General features: G+C 45.2%; 1 protein-coding gene across 1 annotated transcript in view; it reads left to right on the plus strand.

Moving 5' to 3' along the window:
• LOC140227629 (uncharacterized) overlaps positions 1 to 22,137 on the plus strand; it is a 131,969-nt gene that overhangs the window by 89,926 nt on the left and 19,906 nt on the right. Inside the window, exons 99-138 of the mRNA XM_072308048.1 lie at positions 221 to 543; positions 934 to 1,089; positions 1,288 to 1,435; positions 1,758 to 1,946; positions 2,437 to 2,639; positions 2,809 to 2,983; positions 3,517 to 3,839; positions 4,230 to 4,385; positions 4,584 to 4,731; positions 5,054 to 5,242; positions 5,733 to 5,935; positions 6,105 to 6,279; positions 6,808 to 7,130; positions 7,517 to 7,672; positions 7,895 to 8,042; positions 8,365 to 8,553; positions 9,038 to 9,240; positions 9,410 to 9,584; positions 10,113 to 10,435; positions 10,822 to 10,977; positions 11,200 to 11,347; positions 11,670 to 11,858; positions 12,343 to 12,545; positions 12,715 to 12,889; positions 13,418 to 13,740; positions 14,127 to 14,282; positions 14,505 to 14,652; positions 14,975 to 15,163; positions 15,648 to 15,850; positions 16,020 to 16,194; positions 16,723 to 17,045; positions 17,432 to 17,587; positions 17,810 to 17,957; positions 18,280 to 18,468; positions 18,953 to 19,155; positions 19,325 to 19,499; positions 20,028 to 20,350; positions 20,737 to 20,892; positions 21,115 to 21,262; positions 21,585 to 21,773. Of these exons, the coding sequence (XP_072164149.1) occupies positions 221 to 543; positions 934 to 1,089; positions 1,288 to 1,435; positions 1,758 to 1,946; positions 2,437 to 2,639; positions 2,809 to 2,983; positions 3,517 to 3,839; positions 4,230 to 4,385; positions 4,584 to 4,731; positions 5,054 to 5,242; positions 5,733 to 5,935; positions 6,105 to 6,279; positions 6,808 to 7,130; positions 7,517 to 7,672; positions 7,895 to 8,042; positions 8,365 to 8,553; positions 9,038 to 9,240; positions 9,410 to 9,584; positions 10,113 to 10,435; positions 10,822 to 10,977; positions 11,200 to 11,347; positions 11,670 to 11,858; positions 12,343 to 12,545; positions 12,715 to 12,889; positions 13,418 to 13,740; positions 14,127 to 14,282; positions 14,505 to 14,652; positions 14,975 to 15,163; positions 15,648 to 15,850; positions 16,020 to 16,194; positions 16,723 to 17,045; positions 17,432 to 17,587; positions 17,810 to 17,957; positions 18,280 to 18,468; positions 18,953 to 19,155; positions 19,325 to 19,499; positions 20,028 to 20,350; positions 20,737 to 20,892; positions 21,115 to 21,262; positions 21,585 to 21,773 (7,980 nt within the window). The remainder of the gene's footprint in view (positions 1 to 220; positions 544 to 933; positions 1,090 to 1,287; positions 1,436 to 1,757; positions 1,947 to 2,436; positions 2,640 to 2,808; positions 2,984 to 3,516; positions 3,840 to 4,229; positions 4,386 to 4,583; positions 4,732 to 5,053; positions 5,243 to 5,732; positions 5,936 to 6,104; positions 6,280 to 6,807; positions 7,131 to 7,516; positions 7,673 to 7,894; positions 8,043 to 8,364; positions 8,554 to 9,037; positions 9,241 to 9,409; positions 9,585 to 10,112; positions 10,436 to 10,821; positions 10,978 to 11,199; positions 11,348 to 11,669; positions 11,859 to 12,342; positions 12,546 to 12,714; positions 12,890 to 13,417; positions 13,741 to 14,126; positions 14,283 to 14,504; positions 14,653 to 14,974; positions 15,164 to 15,647; positions 15,851 to 16,019; positions 16,195 to 16,722; positions 17,046 to 17,431; positions 17,588 to 17,809; positions 17,958 to 18,279; positions 18,469 to 18,952; positions 19,156 to 19,324; positions 19,500 to 20,027; positions 20,351 to 20,736; positions 20,893 to 21,114; positions 21,263 to 21,584; positions 21,774 to 22,137) is intronic.

Consider the following 22,137-nt stretch of genomic DNA (forward strand, 5'->3'; position numbering starts at 1 on the left):
TGTGATGAACACCGTACTGTTTTGAAAGAGGAAACCAAAATAGAAGGAAGTCTGCAAGAAATGCGAGAGGTGAAAAAAACCCTTAAGCTTACTTGTGGCAGATGGCAGACATCTGTAGTGTAGGCGGCCAATTGTATATTTTGTTGGGAGAAGAAGTGAAGGCTCCTGGCTGCCACTATTCAGAGTGCTTTAATTACCTTCCGACTGCTTCTCTGAACAGCGCCTGGAATCTGCACCGTGTGGGGAGATCCGCACTACACTATGTTCGACGGTGGTCGTCATGACTTCCAGGGCGACTGTGAGTACACGCTGGTGAGGCCGTGCAGCGATCGCACAGACCTTGTGGATTTCCACTTGTGGGGAGACAACGTCAAGAACAACCCATCGGACCGAGTGTCGTACCTGCGCAAGGTGGTACTGGAGGTGAATGGCACTAGCTATTCGATCGAGCGGAATAGAGTGGTTCTAGTCAACGGTGTAAGGCGGACGACACCCTTGAGCTTCATCAACGGCATCACTATTCGCTCGGACCGGTCTTACGCGGTAAGGGAATGATGGCTGGTTTACTCGTTAGTCTTGAAAGCCTCCCAAATTGTGGGTCAGCACATCAATTGATATTGATTTTGATGTAGGGGCATTTAAAATGTCCAAAGTGTATCTTGTTACGAGGATGGATCGATTAGGTGCACACTAGTATTTATACAATTAAAAGAAAGAGAAACTAGTATTAACATCTATGTTAGTGTCAAAGCAATTTCATTGTCAGATATTTGAAGGAGACACGAAAATGAAATATCAGTGAAATTTGTTGCAGCCGTGATGCCAAGATGTAAGATTTTTGTTTGACATGCACGTAATTGTTTTAGAATTGAGCATAAAGGCACGATATGAAGGGAAGGGTAAACAGGACCTGATATCTGATCGTTATTACAGACTATCCAAACATCCTTTGGTCTATCTGTACGTTTCGACGGAGCCAACACTGCAACCATAGAGGTGCCATACCAGTACTGGAATGCTACTTGTGGTCTGTGCGGAACCTTCGATGACGACAGATCCAACGATTTCCGCCTCCAGGATGGAAGTGTCGTAAGTAGAACTCTGCTCTCTTATTACTCCCTTTCTCAATACCCTGTCTATCAGGGTATTTGATTGTAGGAAAGAGACATGTTCCGCATGTGACTGGACTTTGATGTAATCAGTGTTGTGGATGTAACAGTGACCTGATCGTGCAGCTGTACCCAAAAGTACCAATTATTGTGTTGACGAATGTGGTCCTGTTTGCAGACACCGTTCCAGAATGTCTTTGGTAATGACTGGGTTCTGAATGAAGAGGAGTGTGATACCACAATTCTCCCGCCCCCTGATGGCTGTGATGACCCCGACGTGCGGCAACGTGTGGAGGACATCTGCTACATCTTCATCAATCCTGACGGTGAGAAGACGGAGATGATTGAATTTCACTGAGGCACAGTACAGTACTCATGTATTCTATGAGTAGATGAGTCGATATGATATGCAAAAAGTTAGAGCAATCTATTGAAGCATTAAAAGAGGGCAAATTAGAAAATGAGCGTGGTAAGCAGCTAGAGTATGGTACATCCTATCTGACGATTTGTCTGATGATTTCTAATCGCCTCGATCAGAAAATTGCAGTGGAATTTCTCAGTCTCTTTTCTTTTTTCTGTGTGTGTATTCTTGTTTGTTGTTTGTGTAGTATCCAAGAGCTTATATTTGCAGCTGTTTCTTGCTTTCAGGTCCCCTGGGAGGCTGCTCGGACTTTGTGGACGTGAGTGATTACTATGATGCCTGCGTCTTCGACCTGTGTTTCACTGACCCTGACAACGACATCATATGCGGAGCCCTGCAGGAATACGTTCAGAAGTGTCGAGGAGAAACAAATGGCATCTTGGCTGGGGACTGGAGGGCGTCTGTAATCCAGTGCGGTAAGTATTTTTGTGTCATGACACTTATGTTGTATAGTGGAAAGCTGTTTTGGCTGATCATCAGAATCTAGAGGTGCAAAAAATAAAGCCATGTGATCAGATATCATGAAGTGCGTGTCAAGAGTCTCTGACATGACCCTCTGTGCCGTGAGGATGAGATGCAGCTTTTGAAAGAAGTCGAAAGTCGGTCGGTGGGTTTGGAAGAAATAAGTGAAATATTGTGGAGTCATGAAAGAAGAGTGCAGATGCTGAATGACGGTAGTGCATTTTGCGTGAAAACTGTAAATCTGTACAGTTGTGAATGTCCCCGACAGTACTGGCTTTATATGACTTGTGTGAGCGCTTTGTGTTTTGGGTGATGCCGATCGTATCCGGTGTAAGTAATGTACAGCTTCCGTGGTGATGAATGGGTATTTCACTTGTTGTATGTTCTTGTATGTTGTAAATGACGTTCAAGGTATATCCTTGCCTAAAAACTGTCTTTATTCAGGGTTTGAGTGTCCGAGTGGAACGGTGTATGAATCTTGCGGTAGCGCCTGCCAGCCCAGCTGTGCCGATCCAGATGCCGACCTGAACTGCGGACTTCCCTGCCGTGAAATCTGCAGCTGCCCCGAAGGACTGCTGGATGACGGCGGAACATGCGTGCAGCCAGAGGATTGTGGTTGCACTCTTCCAGATGGAAGCTACATCTCGGTGAGTGTGGCTTTCCTCCTTTGATGGTAATCTTTGAGCTTAAGTTTAATAAAACGTTGAAGACTGTGATTATTGTCGTGTGGATTGAAAGCAAATGGAGATGCAAATGGCTTGAAAAGGAGACCATGGTCTAAAGCAGATCTAAATGATTGGTTTTTGGCACTAACAGGCAGGAGATGTGTACGTGAACGATGACTGCTCCGAGATGTGCAGCTGTTCTGGAGGCACTTTGGAATGTGTGGCATACGCGTGCGTGGAGAACCAGGAGTGTAGGATCAAGGGTGGTGTGAGAGACTGCTACTGTCGGGACGGCTTCACCTACAGCAATGGAGAGTGCACCAGAGGTAAGTCGTTTGAGTAGTAGATAGAGAACGCGGGGCGGCGATGAGCCTTGCTGTGCGGCGTATTTCAAGCCTTTGGACGACCGCTCACCTTGTCTGAGAAGAAAAACTGAAGGTAGACGTGAAACCTCATATTTAGAAGAGGCACAATATTGCAAGAGACTTTGATAGTGTTTGGTAGGTGTGTATGGACTCCATTTGTGAGTGCCAGTGATCTCTCTTTTGTGGAAATGTACTTGCATGTGTTCTCTTTTTATGCTGTTAGAGTACAAGATCCAGTCAGGTCATGCATGGTAAAAGAGCATGTACTTTTGTATGTGATGAACACCGTACTGTTTTGAAAGAGGAAACCAAAATAGAAGGAAGTCTGCAAGAAATGCGAGAGGTGAAAAAAACCCTTAAGCTTACTTGTGGCAGATGGCAGACATCTGTAGTGTAGGCGGCCAATTGTATATTTTGTTGGGAGAAGAAGTGAAGGCTCCTGGCTGCCACTATTCAGAGTGCTTTAATTACCTTCTGACTGCTTCTCTGAACAGCGCCTGGAATCTGCACCGTGTGGGGAGATCCGCACTACACTATGTTCGACGGTGGTCGTCATGACTTCCAGGGCGACTGTGAGTACACGCTGGTGAGGCCGTGCAGCGATCGCACGGACCTTGTGGATTTCCACTTGTGGGGAGACAACGTCAAGAACAACCCATCGGACCGAGTGTCGTACCTGCGCAAGGTGGTACTGGAGGTGAATGGCACTAGCTATTCGATCGAGCGGAATAGAGTGGTTCTAGTCAACGGTGTAAGGCGGACGACACCCTTGAGCTTCATCAACGGCATCACTATTCGCTCGGACCGGTCTTACGCGGTAAGGGAATGATGGCTGGTTTACTCGTTAGTCTTGAAAGCCTCCCAAATTGTGGGTCAGCACATCAATTGATATTGATTTTGATGTAGGGGCATTTAAAATGTCCAAAGTGTATCTTGTTACGAGGATGGATCGATTAGGTGCACACTAGTATTTATACAATTAAAAGAAAGAGAAACTAGTATTAACATCTATGTTAGTGTCAAAGCAATTTCATTGTCAGATATTTGAAGGAGACACGAAAATGAAATATCAGTGAAATTTGTTGCAGCCGTGATGCCAAGATGTAAGATTTTTGTTTGACATGCACGTAATTGTTTTAGAATTGAGCATAAAGGCACGATATGAAGGGAAGGGTAAACAGGACCTGATATCTGATCGTTATTACAGACTATCCAAACATCCTTTGGTCTATCTGTACGTTTCGACGGAGCCAACACTGCAACCATAGAGGTGCCATACCAGTACTGGAATGCTACTTGTGGTCTGTGCGGAACCTTCGATGACGACAGATCCAACGATTTCCGCCTCCAGGATGGAAGTGTCGTAAGTAGAACTCTGCTCTCTTATTACTCCCTTTCTCAATACCCTGTCTATCAGGGTATTTGATTGTAATAAAGAGACATGTTCCGCATGTGACTGGACTTTGATGTAATCAGTGTTGTGGATGTAACAGTGACCTGATCGTGCAGCTGTACCCAAAAGTACCAATTATTGTGTTGACGAATGTGGTCCTGTTTGCAGACACCGTTCCAGAATGTCTTTGGTAATGACTGGGTTCTGAATGAAGAGGAGTGTGATACCACAATTCTCCCGCCCCCTGATGGCTGTGATGACCCCAACGTGCGGCAACGTGTGGAGGACATCTGCTACATCTTCATCAATCCTGACGGTGAGAAGACGGAGATGATTGAATTTCACTGAGGCACAGTACAGTACTCATGTATTCTATGAGTAGATGAGTCGATATGATATGCAAAAAGTTAGAGCAATCTATTGAAGCATTAAAAGAGGGCAAATTAGAAAATGAGCGTGGTAAGCAGCTAGAGTATGGTACATCCTATCTGACGATTTGTCTGATGATTTCTAATCGCCTCGATCAGAAAAGTGCAGTGGAATTTCTCAGTCTCTTTTCTTTTTTCTGTGTGTGTATTTTTGTTTGTTGTTTGTGTAGTATCCAAGAGCTTATATTTGCAGCTGTTTCTTGCTTTCAGGTCCCCTGGGAGGCTGCTCGGACTTTGTGGACGTGAGTGATTACTATGATGCCTGCGTCTTCGACCTGTGTTTCACTGACCCTGACAACGACATCATATGCGGAGCCCTGCAGGAATACGTTCAGAAGTGTCGAGGAGAAACAAATGGCATCTTGGCTGGGGACTGGAGGGCGTCTGTAATCCAGTGCGGTAAGTATTTTTGTGTCATGACACTTATGTTGTATAGTGGAAAGCTGTTTTGGCTGATCATCAGAATCTAGAGGTGCAAAAAATAAAGCCATGTGATCAGATATTATGAAGTGAGTGTCAAGAGTCTCTGACATGACCCTCTGTGCCGTGAGGATGAGATGCAGCTTTTGAAAGACGTCGAAAGTCGGTCGGTGGGTTTGGAAGAAATAAGTGAAATATTGTGGAGTCATGAAAGAAGAGTGCAGATGCTGAATGACGGTAGTGCATTTTGCGTGAAAACTGTAAATCTGTGCAGTTGTGAATGTCCCCGACAGTACTGGCTTTATATGACTTGTGTGAGCGCTTTGTGTTTTGGGTGATGCCAATCGTATCCGGTGTAAGTAATGTACAGCTTTCGTGGTGATGAATGGGTATTTCACTTGTTGTATGTTCTTGTATGTTGTAAATGACGTTCAAGGTATATCCTTGCCTAAAAACTGTCTTTATTCAGGGTTTGAGTGTCCGAGTGGAACGGTGTATGAATCTTGCGGTAGCGCCTGCCAGCCCAGCTGTGCCGATCCAGATGCCGACCTGAACTGCGGACTTCCCTGCCGTGAAATCTGCAGCTGCCCCGAAGGACTGCTGGATGACGGCGGAACATGCGTGCAGCCAGAGGATTGTGGTTGCACTCTTCCAGATGGAAGCTACATCTCGGTGAGTGTGGCTTTCCTCCTTTGATGGTAATCTTTGAGCTTAAGTTTAATAAAACGTTGAAGACTGTGATTATTGTCGTGTGGATTGAAAGCAAATGGAGATGCAAATGGCTTGAAAAGAAGACCATGGTCTAAAGCAGATCTAAATGATTGGTTTTTGGCACAAACAGGCAGGAGATGTGTACGTGAACGATGACTGCTCCGAGATGTGCAGCTGTTCTGGAGGCACTTTGGAATGTGTGGCATATGCGTGCGTGGAGAACCAGGAGTGTAGGATCAAGGGTAGTGTGAGAGACTGCTACTGTCGGGACGGCTTCACCTACAGCAATGGAGAGTGCACCAGAGGTAAGTCGTTTGAGTAGTAGATAGAGAACGCGGGGCGGCGATGAGCCTTGCTGAGCGGTGTATTTCAAGCCTTTGGTCGACCGCTCATCTTGTCTGAGAAGAAAAACTGAAGGTAGACGGGAAACCTCATATTAAGAAGAAGCACAATATTGGAATTTGATAGTGTTTGGTACATGCAGGTGTGTATGGACTCCATTTGGGAGTGCCAGTGATCTCTCTTTTGTGGAAATGTACTTGTGTTCTCTTTTTATGCTGTTAGAGTACAGATCCAGTCAAGTCATGCATGGTAAAAGAGCATGTCTTTTTGTATGTGATGAACACCTTACTGTTTTGAAAGAGGAAACCAAAATAGAAGGAAGTCTGCAAGAAATGCGAGAGGTGAAAAAACCCTTAAGCTTACTTGTGGCAGATGGCATACATCTGTAGTGTAGGCGGCCAATTGTATATTTTGTTGCGAGAAGAAGTGAGGACTTCTGGCTGCCACTATTCAGAGTGCTTTAATTACCTTCCAACTGCTTTTCTGAACAGCGCCTGGAATCTGCACCGTGTGGGGAGATCCGCACTACACTATGTTCGACGGTGGTCGTCATGACTTCCAGGGGGACTGTGAGTACACGCTGGTGAGGCCGTGCAGCGATCGCACGGACCTTGTGGATTTCCACTTGTGGGGAGACAACGTCAAGAACAACCCATCGGACCGAGTGTCGTACCTGCGCAAGGTGGTACTGGAGGTGAATGGCACTAGCTATTCGATCGAGCGGAATAGAGTGGTTCTAGTCAACGGTGCAAGGAGGACGACACCCTTGAGCTTCATCAACGGCATCACTATTCGCTCGGACCCGTCTTACGCGGTAAGGGAATGATAGCTGCTTTACTCGTTAGTCTTGAAAGCCTCCCAAATTGTGGGTCAGCACATCAATTGATATTGATTTTGATGTAGGGGCATTTAAAATGTCCGAAGTGTATCCTGTTACGAGGATGGATCGATTAGGTGCACACTAGTATTTATACAATAAAAAAAAGAGTAACTAGTATTAACATCTATGTTAGTGTCCAAGTAATTTCATTGTCAGATATTTGAAGGAGACACAAGAATGAAATATCAAGTGAAATTTGTTGCTGGTATGATGCCAAGATGTAAGATTTTCGCTTGATACGTAGTTGTTTTAGAATTGAGCATAGAGGCATGATATGAAGGGAAGGGTAAACAGGACTTGATATCTGATCGTTATTACAGACCATCCAAACATCCTTTGGTCTATCTGTACGTTTCGACGGAGCCAACACTGCAACCATAGAGGTGCCATACCAGTACTGGAATGCTACTTGTGGTCTGTGCGGAACCTTCGATGACGACAGATCCAACGATTTCCGCCTCCAGGATGGAAGTGTCGTAAGTAGAACTCTGCTCTCTTTTTACTCCCTTTCTCAATAACCTGTCTATCAGGGTATCCGATTGTAGGAAAGAGACATGTTCCGCATGTGACTGGACTTTGACGTAATCAGTGTTATGGATGTATCAGTGACCTGATCGTCCATCCGTACCCAAAAGTACCAAGAAAATGATGAAAAGGGACTACATTTATTTTGTTGACGAATGTGTTTCTGTTTGCAGACACGGTACCAGAATGTCTTTGGTAATGACTGGGTCATAAATGAAGAGGAGTGCGATACCACTGTTCTCCCGCCGGTTGATCGCTGTGATGACCCCAACGTGCGGCAACGAGTGGAGGACATCTGCTACATCTTCATCAATCCAGACGGTGAGAGAATGGAGATGATTGAATTTTACTGAGGCACACTACAGTACTCGTATAGTCTGGGAGTTAAGGAGTCGATATGATATATAAAAAGTTAGAGCAATCTATTGAAGCGTTGAAAGAGTACAAGTTAGAAAATCAGCGTGGTAAGCATCTAGAGTATGGGACATCCTATCTGAGGATTTGTCTGATGATTTCTGATCGCCTCGATCAGAAAAGTCCAGTGGGATTTCTCAGTCTGTTTTCTTTTTTGTGTGTGTTTATCTTTGTTTGTTGTTTGTGTAGTATCTAAGAGCTTATATTTGAAGCTGTTTCTTGCTTTCAGGTCCCCTTGGAGGCTGCGCAGACTTTGTGGACGTGAGTGATTACTATGATGCCTGCATCTTCGACCTGTGTTTCACTGACCCTGACAACGACGTCATATGCGGAGCCCTGCAGGAATACGTTCAGAAGTGTCGAGGAGAAACAAATGGAATCTTGGTTGGGGACTGGAGGGCGTCTGTATTCCAGTGCGGTAAGTATTTTTGTGTCATGACACTTTTGTTGTATAGTGGAAAGCTGTTTTGGCTGATCATCAGAATCTAGACGTGCAAAATATGAAGTCATGTGATCAGATATCACAAAGTGCTTGTCAAGAGTGTCTGGCATGACCATCTGTGCCGTGAGGATGCAGGCTTTGAAAGACATCGAAAGTCGGCCGGTGGGTTTGGAAGAAATAAGTGAAATATTGTGGAGTCATGAAAGAAGAGTGCGGATGCTGAATGACATGAGCGCATTTTGTGCGAAAATGTAAATCTGTACAGCTGTGGATGTCCACGACAGTACTGACTTTGTGTGCCTTGTGTGAGCGCTTTGTGTTTTGGGTGATGCCGATCGTATCTGGTGTAAGTAATGTACACCTTTCGTGGTGATGAATGGGTATTTCACTTGTTGTATGTTCTTGTATGTTGTAAATGACGTTCAAGGTATATCCTTGCCTAAAAACTGTCTTTATTCAGGGTTTGAGTGTCCGAGTGGAACGGTGTATGAATCTTGCGGTAGCGCCTGCCAGCCCAGCTGTGCCGATCCAGATGCCGACCTGAACTGCGGACTTCCCTGCCGTGAAATCTGCAGCTGCCCCGAAGGACTGCTGGATGACGGCGGAACATGCGTGCAGCCAGAGGATTGTGGTTGCACTCTTCCAGATGGAAGCTACATCTCGGTGAGTGTGGCTTTCCTCCTTTGATGGTAATCTTTGAGCTTAAGTTTAATAAAACGTTGAAGACTGTGATTATTGTCGTGTGGATTGAAAGCAAATGGAGATGCAAATGGCTTGAAAAGAAGACCATGGTCTAAAGCAGATCTAAATGATTGGTTTTTGGCACAAACAGGCAGGAGATGTGTACGTGAACGATGACTGCTCCGAGATGTGCAGCTGTTCTGGAGGCACTTTGGAATGTGTGGCATACGCGTGCGTGGGGAACCAGGAGTGTAGGATCAAGGGTGGTGTGAGAGACTGCTACTGTCGGGACGGCTTCACCTACAGCAATGGAGAGTGCACCAGAGGTAAGTCGTTTGAGTAGTAGATAGAGAACGCGGGGCGGCGATGAGCCTTGCTGTGCGGTGTATTTCAAGCCTTTGGTCGACCGCTCATCTTGTCTGAGAAGAAAAACTGAAGGTAGACGGGAAACCTCATATTAAGAAGAAGCACAATAGTGGAATTTGATAGTGTTTGGTACATGCAGGTGTGTATGGACTGCATTTGGGAGTGCCAGTGATCTCTCTTTTGTGGAAATGTACTTGTGTTCTCTTTTTATGCTGTTAGAGTACAGATCCAGTCAAGTCATGCATGGTAAAAGAGCATGTCTTTTTGTATGTGATGAACACCTTACTGTTTTGAAAGAGGAAACCAAAATAGAAGGAAGTCTGCAAGAAATGCGAGAGGTGAAAAAACCCTTAAGCTTACTTGTGGCAGATGGCATACATCTGTAGTGTAGGCGGCCAATTGTATATTTTGTTGCGAGAAGAAGTGAGGACTTCTGGCTGCCACTATTCAGAGTGCTTTAATTACCTTCCAACTGCTTTTCTGAACAGCGCCTGGAATCTGCACCGTGTGGGGAGATCCGCACTACACTATGTTCGACGGTGGTCGTCATGACTTCCAGGGCGACTGTGAGTACACGCTGGTGAGGCCGTGCAGCGATCGCACGGACCTTGTGGATTTCCACTTGTGGGGAGACAACGTCAAGAACAACCCATCGGACCGAGTGTCGTACCTGCGCAAGGTGGTACTGGAGGTGAATGGCACTAGCTATTCGATCGAGCGGAATAGAGTGGTTCTAGTCAACGGTGCAAGGAGGACGACACCCTTGAGCTTCATCAACGGCATCACTATTCGCTCGGACCCGTCTTACGCGGTAAGGGAATGATAGCTGCTTTACTCGTTAGTCTTGAAAGCCTCCCAAATTGTGGGTCAGCACATCAATTGATATTGATTTTGATGTAGGGGCATTTAAAATGTCCGAAGTGTATCCTGTTACGAGGATGGATCGATTAGGTGCACACTAGTATTTATACAATAAAAAAAAGAGTAACTAGTATTAACATCTATGTTAGTGTCCAAGTAATTTCATTGTCAGATATTTGAAGGAGACACAAGAATGAAATATCAAGTGAAATTTGTTGCTGGTATGATGCCAAGATGTAAGATTTTCGCTTGATACGTAGTTGTTTTGGAATTGAGCATAGAGGCATGATATGAAGGGAAGGGTAAACAGGACTTGATATCTGATCGTTATTACAGACCATCCAAACATCCTTTGGTCTATCTGTACGTTTCGACGGAGCCAACACTGCAACCATAGAGGTGCCATACCAGTACTGGAATGCTACTTGTGGTCTGTGCGGAACCTTCGATGACGACAGATCCAACGATTTCCGCCTCCAGGATGGAAGTGTCGTAAGTAGAACTCTGCTCTCTTTTTACTCCCTTTCTCAATACCCTGTCTATCAGGGTATCCGATTGTAGGAAAGAGACATGTTCCGCATGTGACTGGACTTTGACGTAATCAGTGTTATGGATGTATCAGTGACCTGATCGTCCATCCGTACCCAAAAGTACCAAGAAAATGATGAAAAGGGACTACATTTATTTTGTTGACGAATGTGTTTCTGTTTGCAGACACGGTACCAGAATGTCTTTGGTAATGACTGGGTCATAAATGAAGAGGAGTGCGATACCACTGTTCTCCCGCCGGTTGATCGCTGTGATGACCCCGACGTGCGGCAACGAGTGGAGGACATCTGCTACATCTTCATCAATCCAGACGGTGAGAGAATGGAGATGATTGAATTTTACTGAGGCACACTACAGTACTCGTATAGTCTGGGAGTTAAGGAGTCGATATGATATATAAAAAGTTAGAGCAATCTATTGAAGCGTTGAAAGAGTACAAGTTAGAAAATCAGCGTGGTAAGCATCTAGAGTATGGGACATCCTATCTGAGGATTTGTCTGATGATTTCTGATCGCCTCGATCAGAAAAGTCCAGTGGGATTTCTCAGTCTGTTTTCTTTTTTGTGTGTGTTTATCTTTGTTTGTTGTTTGTGTAGTATCTAAGAGCTTATATTTGAAGCTGTTTCTTGCTTTCAGGTCCCCTTGGAGGCTGCGCAGACTTTGTGGACGTGAGTGATTACTATGATGCCTGCATCTTCGACCTGTGTTTCACTGACCCTGACAACGACGTCATATGCGGAGCCCTGCAGGAATACGTTCAGAAGTGTCGAGGAGAAACAAATGGAATCTTGGTTGGGGACTGGAGGGCGTCTGTATTCCAGTGCGGTAAGTATTTTTGTGTCATGACACTTTTGTTGTATAGTGGAAAGCTGTTTTGGCTGATCATCAGAATCTAGACGTGCAAAATATGAAGTCATGTGATCAGATATCACAAAGTGCTTGTCAAGAGTGTCTGGCATGACCATCTGTGCCGTGAGGATGCAGGCTTTGAAAGACATCGAAAGTCGGCCGGTGGGTTTGGAAGAAATAAGTGAAATATTGTGGAGTCATGAAAGAAGAGTGCGGATGCTGAATGACATGAGCGCATTTTGTGCGAAAATGTAAATCTGTACAGCTGTGGATGTCCACGACAGTACTGACTTTGTGTGCCTTGTGTGAGCGCTTTGTGTTTTGGGTGATGCCGATCGTATCTGGTGTAAGTAATGTACACCTTTCGTGGTGATGAATGGGTATTTCACTTGTTGTATGTTCTTGTATGTTGTAAATGACGTTCAAGGTATATCCTTGCCTAAAAACTGTCTTTATTCAGGGTTTGAGTGTCCGAGTGGAACGGTGTATGAATCTTGCGGTAGCGCCTGCCAGCCCAGCTGTGCCGATCCAGATGCCGACCTGAACTGCGGACTTCCCTGCCGTGAAATCTGCAGCTGCCCCGAAGGACTGCTGGATGACGGCGGAACATGCGTGCAGCCAGAGGATTGTGGTTGCACTCTTCCAGATGGAAGCTACATCTCGGTGAGTGTGGCTTTCCTCCTTTGATGGTAATCTTTGAGCTTAAGTTTAATAAAACGTTGAAGACTGTGATTATTGTCGTGTGGATTGAAAGCAAATGGAGATGCAAATGGCTTGAAAAGAAGACCATGGTCTAAAGCAGATCTAAATGATTGGTTTTTGGCACAAACAGGCAGGAGATGTGTACGTGAACGATGACTGCTCCGAGATGTGCAGCTGTTCTGGAGGCACTTTGGAATGTGTGGCATACGCGTGCGTGGGGAACCAGGAGTGTAGGATCAAGGGTGGTGTGAGAGACTGCTACTGTCGGGACGGCTTCACCTACAGCAATGGAGAGTGCACCAGAGGTAAGTCGTTTGAGTAGTAGATAGAGAACGCGGGGCGGCGATGAGCCTTGCTGTGCGGTGTATTTCAAGCCTTTGGTCGACCGCTCATCTTGTCTGAGAAGAAAAACTGAAGGTAGACGGGAAACCTCATATTAAGAAGAAGCACAATAGTGGAATTTGATAGTGTTTGGTACATGCAGGTGTGTATGGACTGCATTTGGGAGTGCCAGTGATCTCTCTTTTGTGGAAATGTACTTGTGTTCTCTTTTTATGCTGTTAGAGTACAGATCCAGTCAAGTCATGCATGGTAAAAGAGCATGTCTTTTTGTATGTGATGAACACCTTACTGTTTTGAAAGAGGAAACCAAAATAGAAGGAAGTCTGCAAGAAATGCGAGAGGTGAAAAAACCCTTAAGCTTACTTGTGGCAGATGGCATACATCTGTAGTGTAGGCGGCCAATTGTATATTTTGTTGCGAGAAGAAGTGAGGACTTCTGGCTGCCACTATTCAGAGTGCTTTAATTACCTTCCAACTGCTTTTCTGAACAGCGCCTGGAATCTGCACCGTGTGGGGAGATCCGCACTACACTATGTTCGACGGTGGTCGTCATGACTTCCAGGGCGACTGTGAGTACACGCTGGTGAGGCCGTGCAGCGATCGCACGGACCTTGTGGATTTCCACTTGTGGGGAGACAACGTCAAGAACAACCCATCGGACCGAGTGTCGTACCTGCGCAAGGTGGTACTGGAGGTGAATGGCACTAGCTATTCGATCGAGCGGAATAGAGTGGTTCTAGTCAACGGTGCAAGGAGGACGACACCCTTGAGCTTCATCAACGGCATCACTATTCGCTCGGACCAGTCTTACGCGGTAAGGGAATGATAGCTGCTTTACTCGTTAGTCTTGAAAGCCTCCCAAATTGTGGGTCAGCACATCAATTGATATTGATTTTGATGTAGGGGCATTTAAAATGTCCGAAGTGTATCCTGTTACGAGGATGGATCGATTAGGTGCACACTAGTATTTATACAATGAAAAAAAGAGTAACTAGTATTAACATCTATGTTAGTGTCCAAGTAATTTCATTGTCAGATATTTGAAGGAGACACAAGAATGAAATATCAAGTGAAATTTGTTGCTGGTATGATGCCAAGATGTAAGATTTTCGCTTGATACGTAATTGTTTTAGAATTGAGCATAGAGGCATGATATGAAGGGAAGGGTAAACAAGACTTGATATCTGATCGTTATTACAGACCATCCAAACATCCTTTGGTCTATCTGTACGTTTCGACGGAGCCAACACTGCAACCATAGAGGTGCCATACCAGTACTGGAATGCTACTTGTGGTCTGTGCGGAACCTTCGATGACGACAGATCCAACGATTTCCGCCTCCAGGATGGAAGTGTCGTAAGTAGAACTCTGCTCTCTTTTTACTCCCTTTCTCAATACCCTGTCTATCAGGGTATCCGATTGTAGGAAAGAGACATGTTCCGCATGTGACTGGACTTTGACGTAATCAGTGTTATGGATGTATCAGTGACCTGATCGTCCATCCGTACCCAAAAGTACCAAGAAAATGATGAAAAGGGACTACATTTATTTTGTTGACGAATGTGTTTCTGTTTGCAGACACGGTACCAGAATGTCTTTGGTAATGACTGGGTCATAAATGAAGAGGAGTGCGATACCACTGTTCTCCCGCCGGTTGATCGCTGTGATGACCCCGACGTGCGGCAACGAGTGGAGGACATCTGCTACATCTTCATCAATCCAGACGGTGAGAGAATGGAGATGATTGAATTTTACTGAGGCACACTACAGTACTCGTATAGTCTGGGAGTTAAGGAGTCGATATGATATATAAAAAGTTAGAGCAATCTATTGAAGCGTTGAAAGAGTACAAGTTAGAAAATCAGCGTGGTAAGCATCTAGAGTATGGGACATCCTATCTGAGGATTTGTCTGATGATTTCTGATCGCCTCGATCAGAAAAGTCCAGTGGGATTTCTCAGTCTGTTTTCTTTTTTGTGTGTGTTTATCTTTGTTTGTTGTTTGTGTAGTATCTAAGAGCTTATATTTGAAGCTGTTTCTTGCTTTCAGGTCCCCTTGGAGGCTGCGCAGACTTTGTGGACGTGAGTGATTACTATGATGCCTGCATCTTCGACCTGTGTTTCACTGACCCTGACAACGACGTCATATGCGGAGCCCTGCAGGAATACGTTCAGAAGTGTCGAGGAGAAACAAATGGAATCTTGGTTGGGGACTGGAGGGCGTCTGTATTCCAGTGCGGTAAGTATTTTTGTGTCATGACACTTTTGTTGTATAGTGGAAAGCTGTTTTGGCTGATCATCAGAATCTAGACGTGCAAAATATGAAGTCATGTGATCAGATATCACAAAGTGCTTGTCAAGAGTGTCTGGCATGACCATCTGTGCCGTGAGGATGCAGGCTTTGAAAGACATCGAAAGTCGGCCGGTGGGTTTGGAAGAAATAAGTGAAATATTGTGGAGTCATGAAAGAAGAGTGCGGATGCTGAATGACGGTAGCGCATTTTGTGCGAAAATGTAAATCTGTACAGCTGTGGATGTCCACGACAGTACTGACTTTGTGTGCCTTGTGTGAGCGCTTTGTGTTTTGGGTGATGCCGATCGTATCTGGTGTAAGTAATGTACACCTTTCGTGGTGATGAATGGGTATTTCACTTGTTGTATGTTCTTGTATGTTGTAAATGACGTTCAAGGTATATCCTTGCCTAAAAACTGTCTTTATTCAGGGTTTGAGTGTCCGAGTGGAACGGTGTATGAATCTTGCGGTAGCGCCTGCCAGCCCAGCTGTGCCGATCCAGATGCCGACCTGAACTGCGGACTTCCCTGCCGTGAAATCTGCAGCTGCCCCGAAGGACTGCTGGATGACGGCGGAACATGCATGCAGCCAGAGGATTGTGGTTGCACTCTTCCAGATGGAAGCTACATCTCGGTGAGTGTGGCTTTCCTCCTTTGATGGTAATCTTTGAGCATAAGTTTAATAAAACGTTGAAGACTGTGATTATTGTCGTGTGGATTGAAAGCAAATGGAGATGCAAATGGCTTGAAAAGAAGACCATGGTCTAAAGCAGATCTAAATGATTGGTTTTTGGCACAAACAGGCAGGAGATGTGTACGTGAACGATGACTGCTCCGAGATGTGCAGCTGTTCTGGAGGCACTTTGGAATGTGTGGCATACGCGTGCGTGGGGAACCAGGAGTGTAGGATCAAGGGTGGTGTGAGAGACTGCTACTGTCGGGACGGCTTCACCTACAGCAATGGAGAGTGCACCAGAGGTAAGTCGTTTGAGTAGTAGATAGAGAACGCGGGGCGGCGATGAGCCTTGCTGTGCGGTGTATTTCAAGCCTTTGGTCGACCGCTCATCTTGTCTGAGAAGAACAACTGAAGGTAGACGGGAAACCTCATATTAAGAAGAAGCACAATATTGGAATTTGATAGTGTTTGGTACATGCAGGTGTGTATGGACTGCATTTGGGAGTGCCAGTGATCTCTCTTTTGTGGAAATGTACTTGTGTTCTCTTTTTATGCTGTTAGAGTACAGATCCAGTCAAGTCATGCATGGTAAAAGAGCATGTCTTTTTGTATGTGATGAACACCTTACTGTTTTGAAAGAGGAAACCAAAATAGAAGGAAGTCTGCAAGAAATGCGAGAGGTGAAAAAACCCTTAAGCTTACTTGTGGCAGATGGCATACATCTGTAGTGTAGGCGGCCAATTGTATATTTTGTTGCGAGAAGAAGTGAGGACTTCTGGCTGCCACTATTCAGAGTGCTTTAATTACCTTCCAACTGCTTTTCTGAACAGCGCCTGGAATCTGCACCGTGTGGGGAGATCCGCACTACACTATGTTCGACGGTGGTCGTCATGACTTCCAGGGCGACTGTGAGTACACGCTGGTGAGGCCGTGCAGCGATCGCACGGACCTTGTGGATTTCCACTTGTGGGGAGACAACGTCAAGAACAACCCATCGGACCGAGTGTCGTACCTGCGCAAGGTGGTACTGGAGGTGAATGGCACTAGCTATTCGATCGAGCGGAATAGAGTGGTTCTAGTCAACGGTGCAAGGAGGACGACACCCTTGAGCTTCATCAACGGCATCACTATTCGCTCGGACCAGTCTTACGCGGTAAGGGAATGATAGCTGCTTTACTCGTTAGTCTTGAAAGCCTCCCAAATTGTGGGTCAGCACATCAATTGATATTGATTTTGATGTAGGGGCATTTAAAATGTCCGAAGTGTATCCTGTTACGAGGATGGATCGATTAGGTGCACACTAGTATTTATACAATGAAAAAAAGAGTAACTAGTATTAACATCTATGTTAGTGTCCAAGTAATTTCATTGTCAGATATTTGAAGGAGACACAAGAATGAAATATCAAGTGAAATTTGTTGCTGGTATGATGCCAAGATGTAAGATTTTCGCTTGATACGTAATTGTTTTAGAATTGAGCATAGAGGCATGATATGAAGGGAAGGGTAAACAAGACTTGATATCTGATCGTTATTACAGACCATCCAAACATCCTTTGGTCTATCTGTACGTTTCGACGGAGCCAACACTGCAACCATAGAGGTGCCATACCAGTACTGGAATGCTACTTGTGGTCTGTGCGGAACCTTCGATGACGACAGATCCAACGATTTCCGCCTCCAGGATGGAAGTGTCGTAAGTAGAACTCTGCTCTCTTTTTACTCCCTTTCTCAATACCCTGTCTATCAGGGTATCCGATTGTAGGAAAGAGACATGTTCCGCATGTGACTGGACTTTGACGTAATCAGTGTTATGGATGTATCAGTGACCTGATCGTCCATCCGTACCCAAAAGTACCAAGAAAATGATGAAAAGGGACTACATTTATTTTGTTGACGAATGTGTTTCTGTTTGCAGACACGGTACCAGAATGTCTTTGGTAATGACTGGGTCATAAATGAAGAGGAGTGCGATACCACTGTTCTCCCGCCGGTTGATCGCTGTGATGACCCCGACGTGCGGCAACGAGTGGAGGACATCTGCTACATCTTCATCAATCCAGACGGTGAGAGAATGGAGATGATTGAATTTTACTGAGGCACACTACAGTACTCGTATAGTCTGGGAGTTAAGGAGTCGATATGATATATAAAAAGTTAGAGCAATCTATTGAAGCGTTGAAAGAGTACAAGTTAGAAAATCAGCGTGGTAAGCATCTAGAGTATGGGACATCCTATCTGAGGATTTGTCTGATGATTTCTGATCGCCTCGATCAGAAAAGTCCAGTGGGATTTCTCAGTCTGTTTTCTTTTTTGTGTGTGTTTATCTTTGTTTGTTGTTTGTGTAGTATCTAAGAGCTTATATTTGAAGCTGTTTCTTGCTTTCAGGTCCCCTTGGAGGCTGCGCAGACTTTGTGGACGTGAGTGATTACTATGATGCCTGCATCTTCGACCTGTGTTTCACTGACCCTGACAACGACGTCATATGCGGAGCCCTGCAGGAATACGTTCAGAAGTGTCGAGGAGAAACAAATGGAATCTTGGTTGGGGACTGGAGGGCGTCTGTATTCCAGTGCGGTAAGTATTTTTGTGTCATGACACTTTTGTTGTATAGTGGAAAGCTGTTTTGGCTGATCATCAGAATCTAGACGTGCAAAATATGAAGTCATGTGATCAGATATCACAAAGTGCTTGTCAAGAGTGTCTGGCATGACCATCTGTGCCGTGAGGATGCAGGCTTTGAAAGACATCGAAAGTCGGCCGGTGGGTTTGGAAGAAATAAGTGAAATATTGTGGAGTCATGAAAGAAGAGTGCGGATGCTGAATGACGGTAGCGCATTTTGTGCGAAAATGTAAATCTGTACAGCTGTGGATGTCCACGACAGTACTGACTTTGTGTGCCTTGTGTGAGCGCTTTGTGTTTTGGGTGATGCCGATCGTATCTGGTGTAAGTAATGTACACCTTTCGTGGTGATGAATGGGTATTTCACTTGTTGTATGTTCTTGTATGTTGTAAATGACGTTCAAGGTATATCCTTGCCTAAAAACTGTCTTTATTCAGGGTTTGAGTGTCCGAGTGGAACGGTGTATGAATCTTGCGGTAGCGCCTGCCAGCCCAGCTGTGCCGATCCAGATGCCGACCTGAACTGCGGACTTCCCTGCCGTGAAATCTGCAGCTGCCCCGAAGGACTGCTGGATGACGGCGGAACATGCATGCAGCCAGAGGATTGTGGTTGCACTCTTCCAGATGGAAGCTACATCTCGGTGAGTGTGGCTTTCCTCCTTTGATGGTAATCTTTGAGCATAAGTTTAATAAAACGTTGAAGACTGTGATTATTGTCGTGTGGATTGAAAGCAAATGGAGATGCAAATGGCTTGAAAAGAAGACCATGGTCTAAAGCAGATCTAAATGATTGGTTTTTGGCACAAACAGGCAGGAGATGTGTACGTGAACGATGACTGCTCCGAGATGTGCAGCTGTTCTGGAGGCACTTTGGAATGTGTGGCATACGCGTGCGTGGGGAACCAGGAGTGTAGGATCAAGGGTGGTGTGAGAGACTGCTACTGTCGGGACGGCTTCACCTACAGCAATGGAGAGTGCACCAGAGGTAAGTCGTTTGAGTAGTAGATAGAGAACGCGGGGCGGCGATGAGCCTTGCTGTGCGGTGTATTTCAAGCCTTTGGTCGACCGCTCATCTTGTCTGAGAAGAACAACTGAAGGTAGACGGGAAACCTCATATTAAGAAGAAGCACAATATTGGAATTTGATAGTGTTTGGTACATGCAGGTGTGTATGGACTGCATTTGGGAGTGCCAGTGATCTCTCTTTTGTGGAAATGTACTTGTGTTCTCTTTTTATGCTGTTAGAGTACAGATCCAGTCAAGTCATGCATGGTAAAAGAGCATGTCTTTTTGTATGTGATGAACACCTTACTGTTTTGAAAGAGGAAACCAAAATAGAAGGAAGTCTGCAAGAAATGCGAGAGGTGAAAAAACCCTTAAGCTTACTTGTGGCAGATGGCATACATCTGTAGTGTAGGCGGCCAATTGTATATTTTGTTGCGAGAAGAAGTGAGGACTTCTGGCTGCCACTATTCAGAGTGCTTTAATTACCTTCCAACTGCTTTTCTGAACAGCGCCTGGAATCTGCACCGTGTGGGGAGATCCGCACTACACTATGTTCGACGGTGGTCGTCATGACTTCCAGGGCGACTGTGAGTACACGCTGGTGAGGCCGTGCAGCGATCGCACGGACCTTGTGGATTTCCACTTGTGGGGAGACAACGTCAAGAACAACCCATCGGACCGAGTGTCGTACCTGCGCAAGGTGGTACTGGAGGTGAATGGCACTAGCTATTCGATCGAGCGGAATAGAGTGGTTCTAGTCAACGGTGCAAGGAGGACGACACCCTTGAGCTTCATCAACGGCATCACTATTCGCTCGGACCAGTCTTACACGGTAAGGGAATGATAGCTGCTTTACTCGTTAGTCTTGAAAGCCTCCCAAATTGTGGGTCAGCACATCAATTGATATTGATTTTGATGTAGGGGCATTTAAAATGTCCGAAGTGTATCCTGTTACGAGGATGGATCGATTAGGTGCACACTAGTATTTATACAATGAAAAAAAGAGTAACTAGTATTAACATCTATGTTAGTGTCCAAGTAATTTCATTGTCAGATATTTGAAGGAGACACAAGAATGAAATATCAAGTGAAATTTGTTGCTGGTATGATGCCAAGATGTAAGATTTTCGCTTGATACGTAATTGTTTTAGAATTGAGCATAGAGGCATGATATGAAGGGAAGGGTAAACAAGACTTGATATCTGATCGTTATTACAGACCATCCAAACATCCTTTGGTCTATCTGTACGTTTCGACGGAGCCAACACTGCAACCATAGAGGTGCCATACCAGTACTGGAATGCTACTTGTGGTCTGTGCGGAACCTTCGATGACGACAGATCCAACGATTTCCGCCTCCAGGATGGAAGTGTCGTAAGTAGAACTCTGCTCTCTTTTTACTCCCTTTCTCAATACCCTGTCTATCAGGGTATCCGATTGTAGGAAAGAGACATGTTCCGCATGTGACTGGACTTTGACGTAATCAGTGTTATGGATGTATCAGTGACCTGATCGTCCATCCGTACCCAAAAGTACCAAGAAAATGATGAAAAGGGACTACATTTATTTTGTTGACGAATGTGTTTCTGTTTGCAGACACGGTACCAGAATGTCTTTGGTAATGACTGGGTCATAAATGAAGAGGAGTGCGATACCACTGTTCTCCCGCCGGTTGATCGCTGTGATGACCCCGACGTGCGGCAACGAGTGGAGGACATCTGCTACATCTTCATCAATCCAGACGGTGAGAGAATGGAGATGATTGAATTTTACTGAGGCACACTACAGTACTCGTATAGTCTGGGAGTTAAGGAGTCGATATGATATATAAAAAGTTAGAGCAATCTATTGAAGCGTTGAAAGAGTACAAGTTAGAAAATCAGCGTGGTAAGCATCTAGAGTATGGGACATCCTATCTGAGGATTTGTCTGATGATTTCTGATCGCCTCGATCAGAAAAGTCCAGTGGGATTTCTCAGTCTGTTTTCTTTTTTGTGTGTGTTTATCTTTGTTTGTTGTTTGTGTAGTATCTAAGAGCTTATATTTGAAGCTGTTTCTTGCTTTCAGGTCCCCTTGGAGGCTGTGCAGACTTTGTGGACGTGAGTGATTACTATGATGCCTGCATCTTCGACCTGTGTTTCACTGACCCTGACAACGACGTCATATGCGGAGCCCTGCAGGAATACGTTCAGAAGTGTCGAGGAGAAACAAATGGAATCTTGGTTGGGGACTGGAGGGCGTCTGTATTCCAGTGCGGTAAGTATTTTTGTGTCATGACACTTTTGTTGTATAGTGGAAAGCTGTTTTGGCTGATCATCAGAATCTAGACGTGCAAAATATGAAGTCATGTGATCAGATATCACAAAGTGCTTGTCAAGAGTGTCTGGCATGACCATCTGTGCCGTGAGGATGCAGGCTTTGAAAGACATCGAAAGTCGGCCGGTGGGTTTGGAAGAAATAAGTGAAATATTGTGGAGTCATGAAAGAAGAGTGCGGATGCTGAATGACGGTAGCGCATTTTGTGCGAAAATGTAAATCTGTACAGCTGTGGATGTCCACGACAGTACTGACTTTGTGTGCCTTGTGTGAGCGCTTTGTGTTTTGGGTGATGCCGATCGTA

The sequence above is a fragment of the Diadema setosum genome, chromosome 4 (genome assembly GCF_964275005.1).
Source record: "Diadema setosum chromosome 4, eeDiaSeto1, whole genome shotgun sequence".
In the NCBI taxonomy this organism is placed as follows: domain Eukaryota; kingdom Metazoa; phylum Echinodermata; class Echinoidea; order Diadematoida; family Diadematidae; genus Diadema; species Diadema setosum.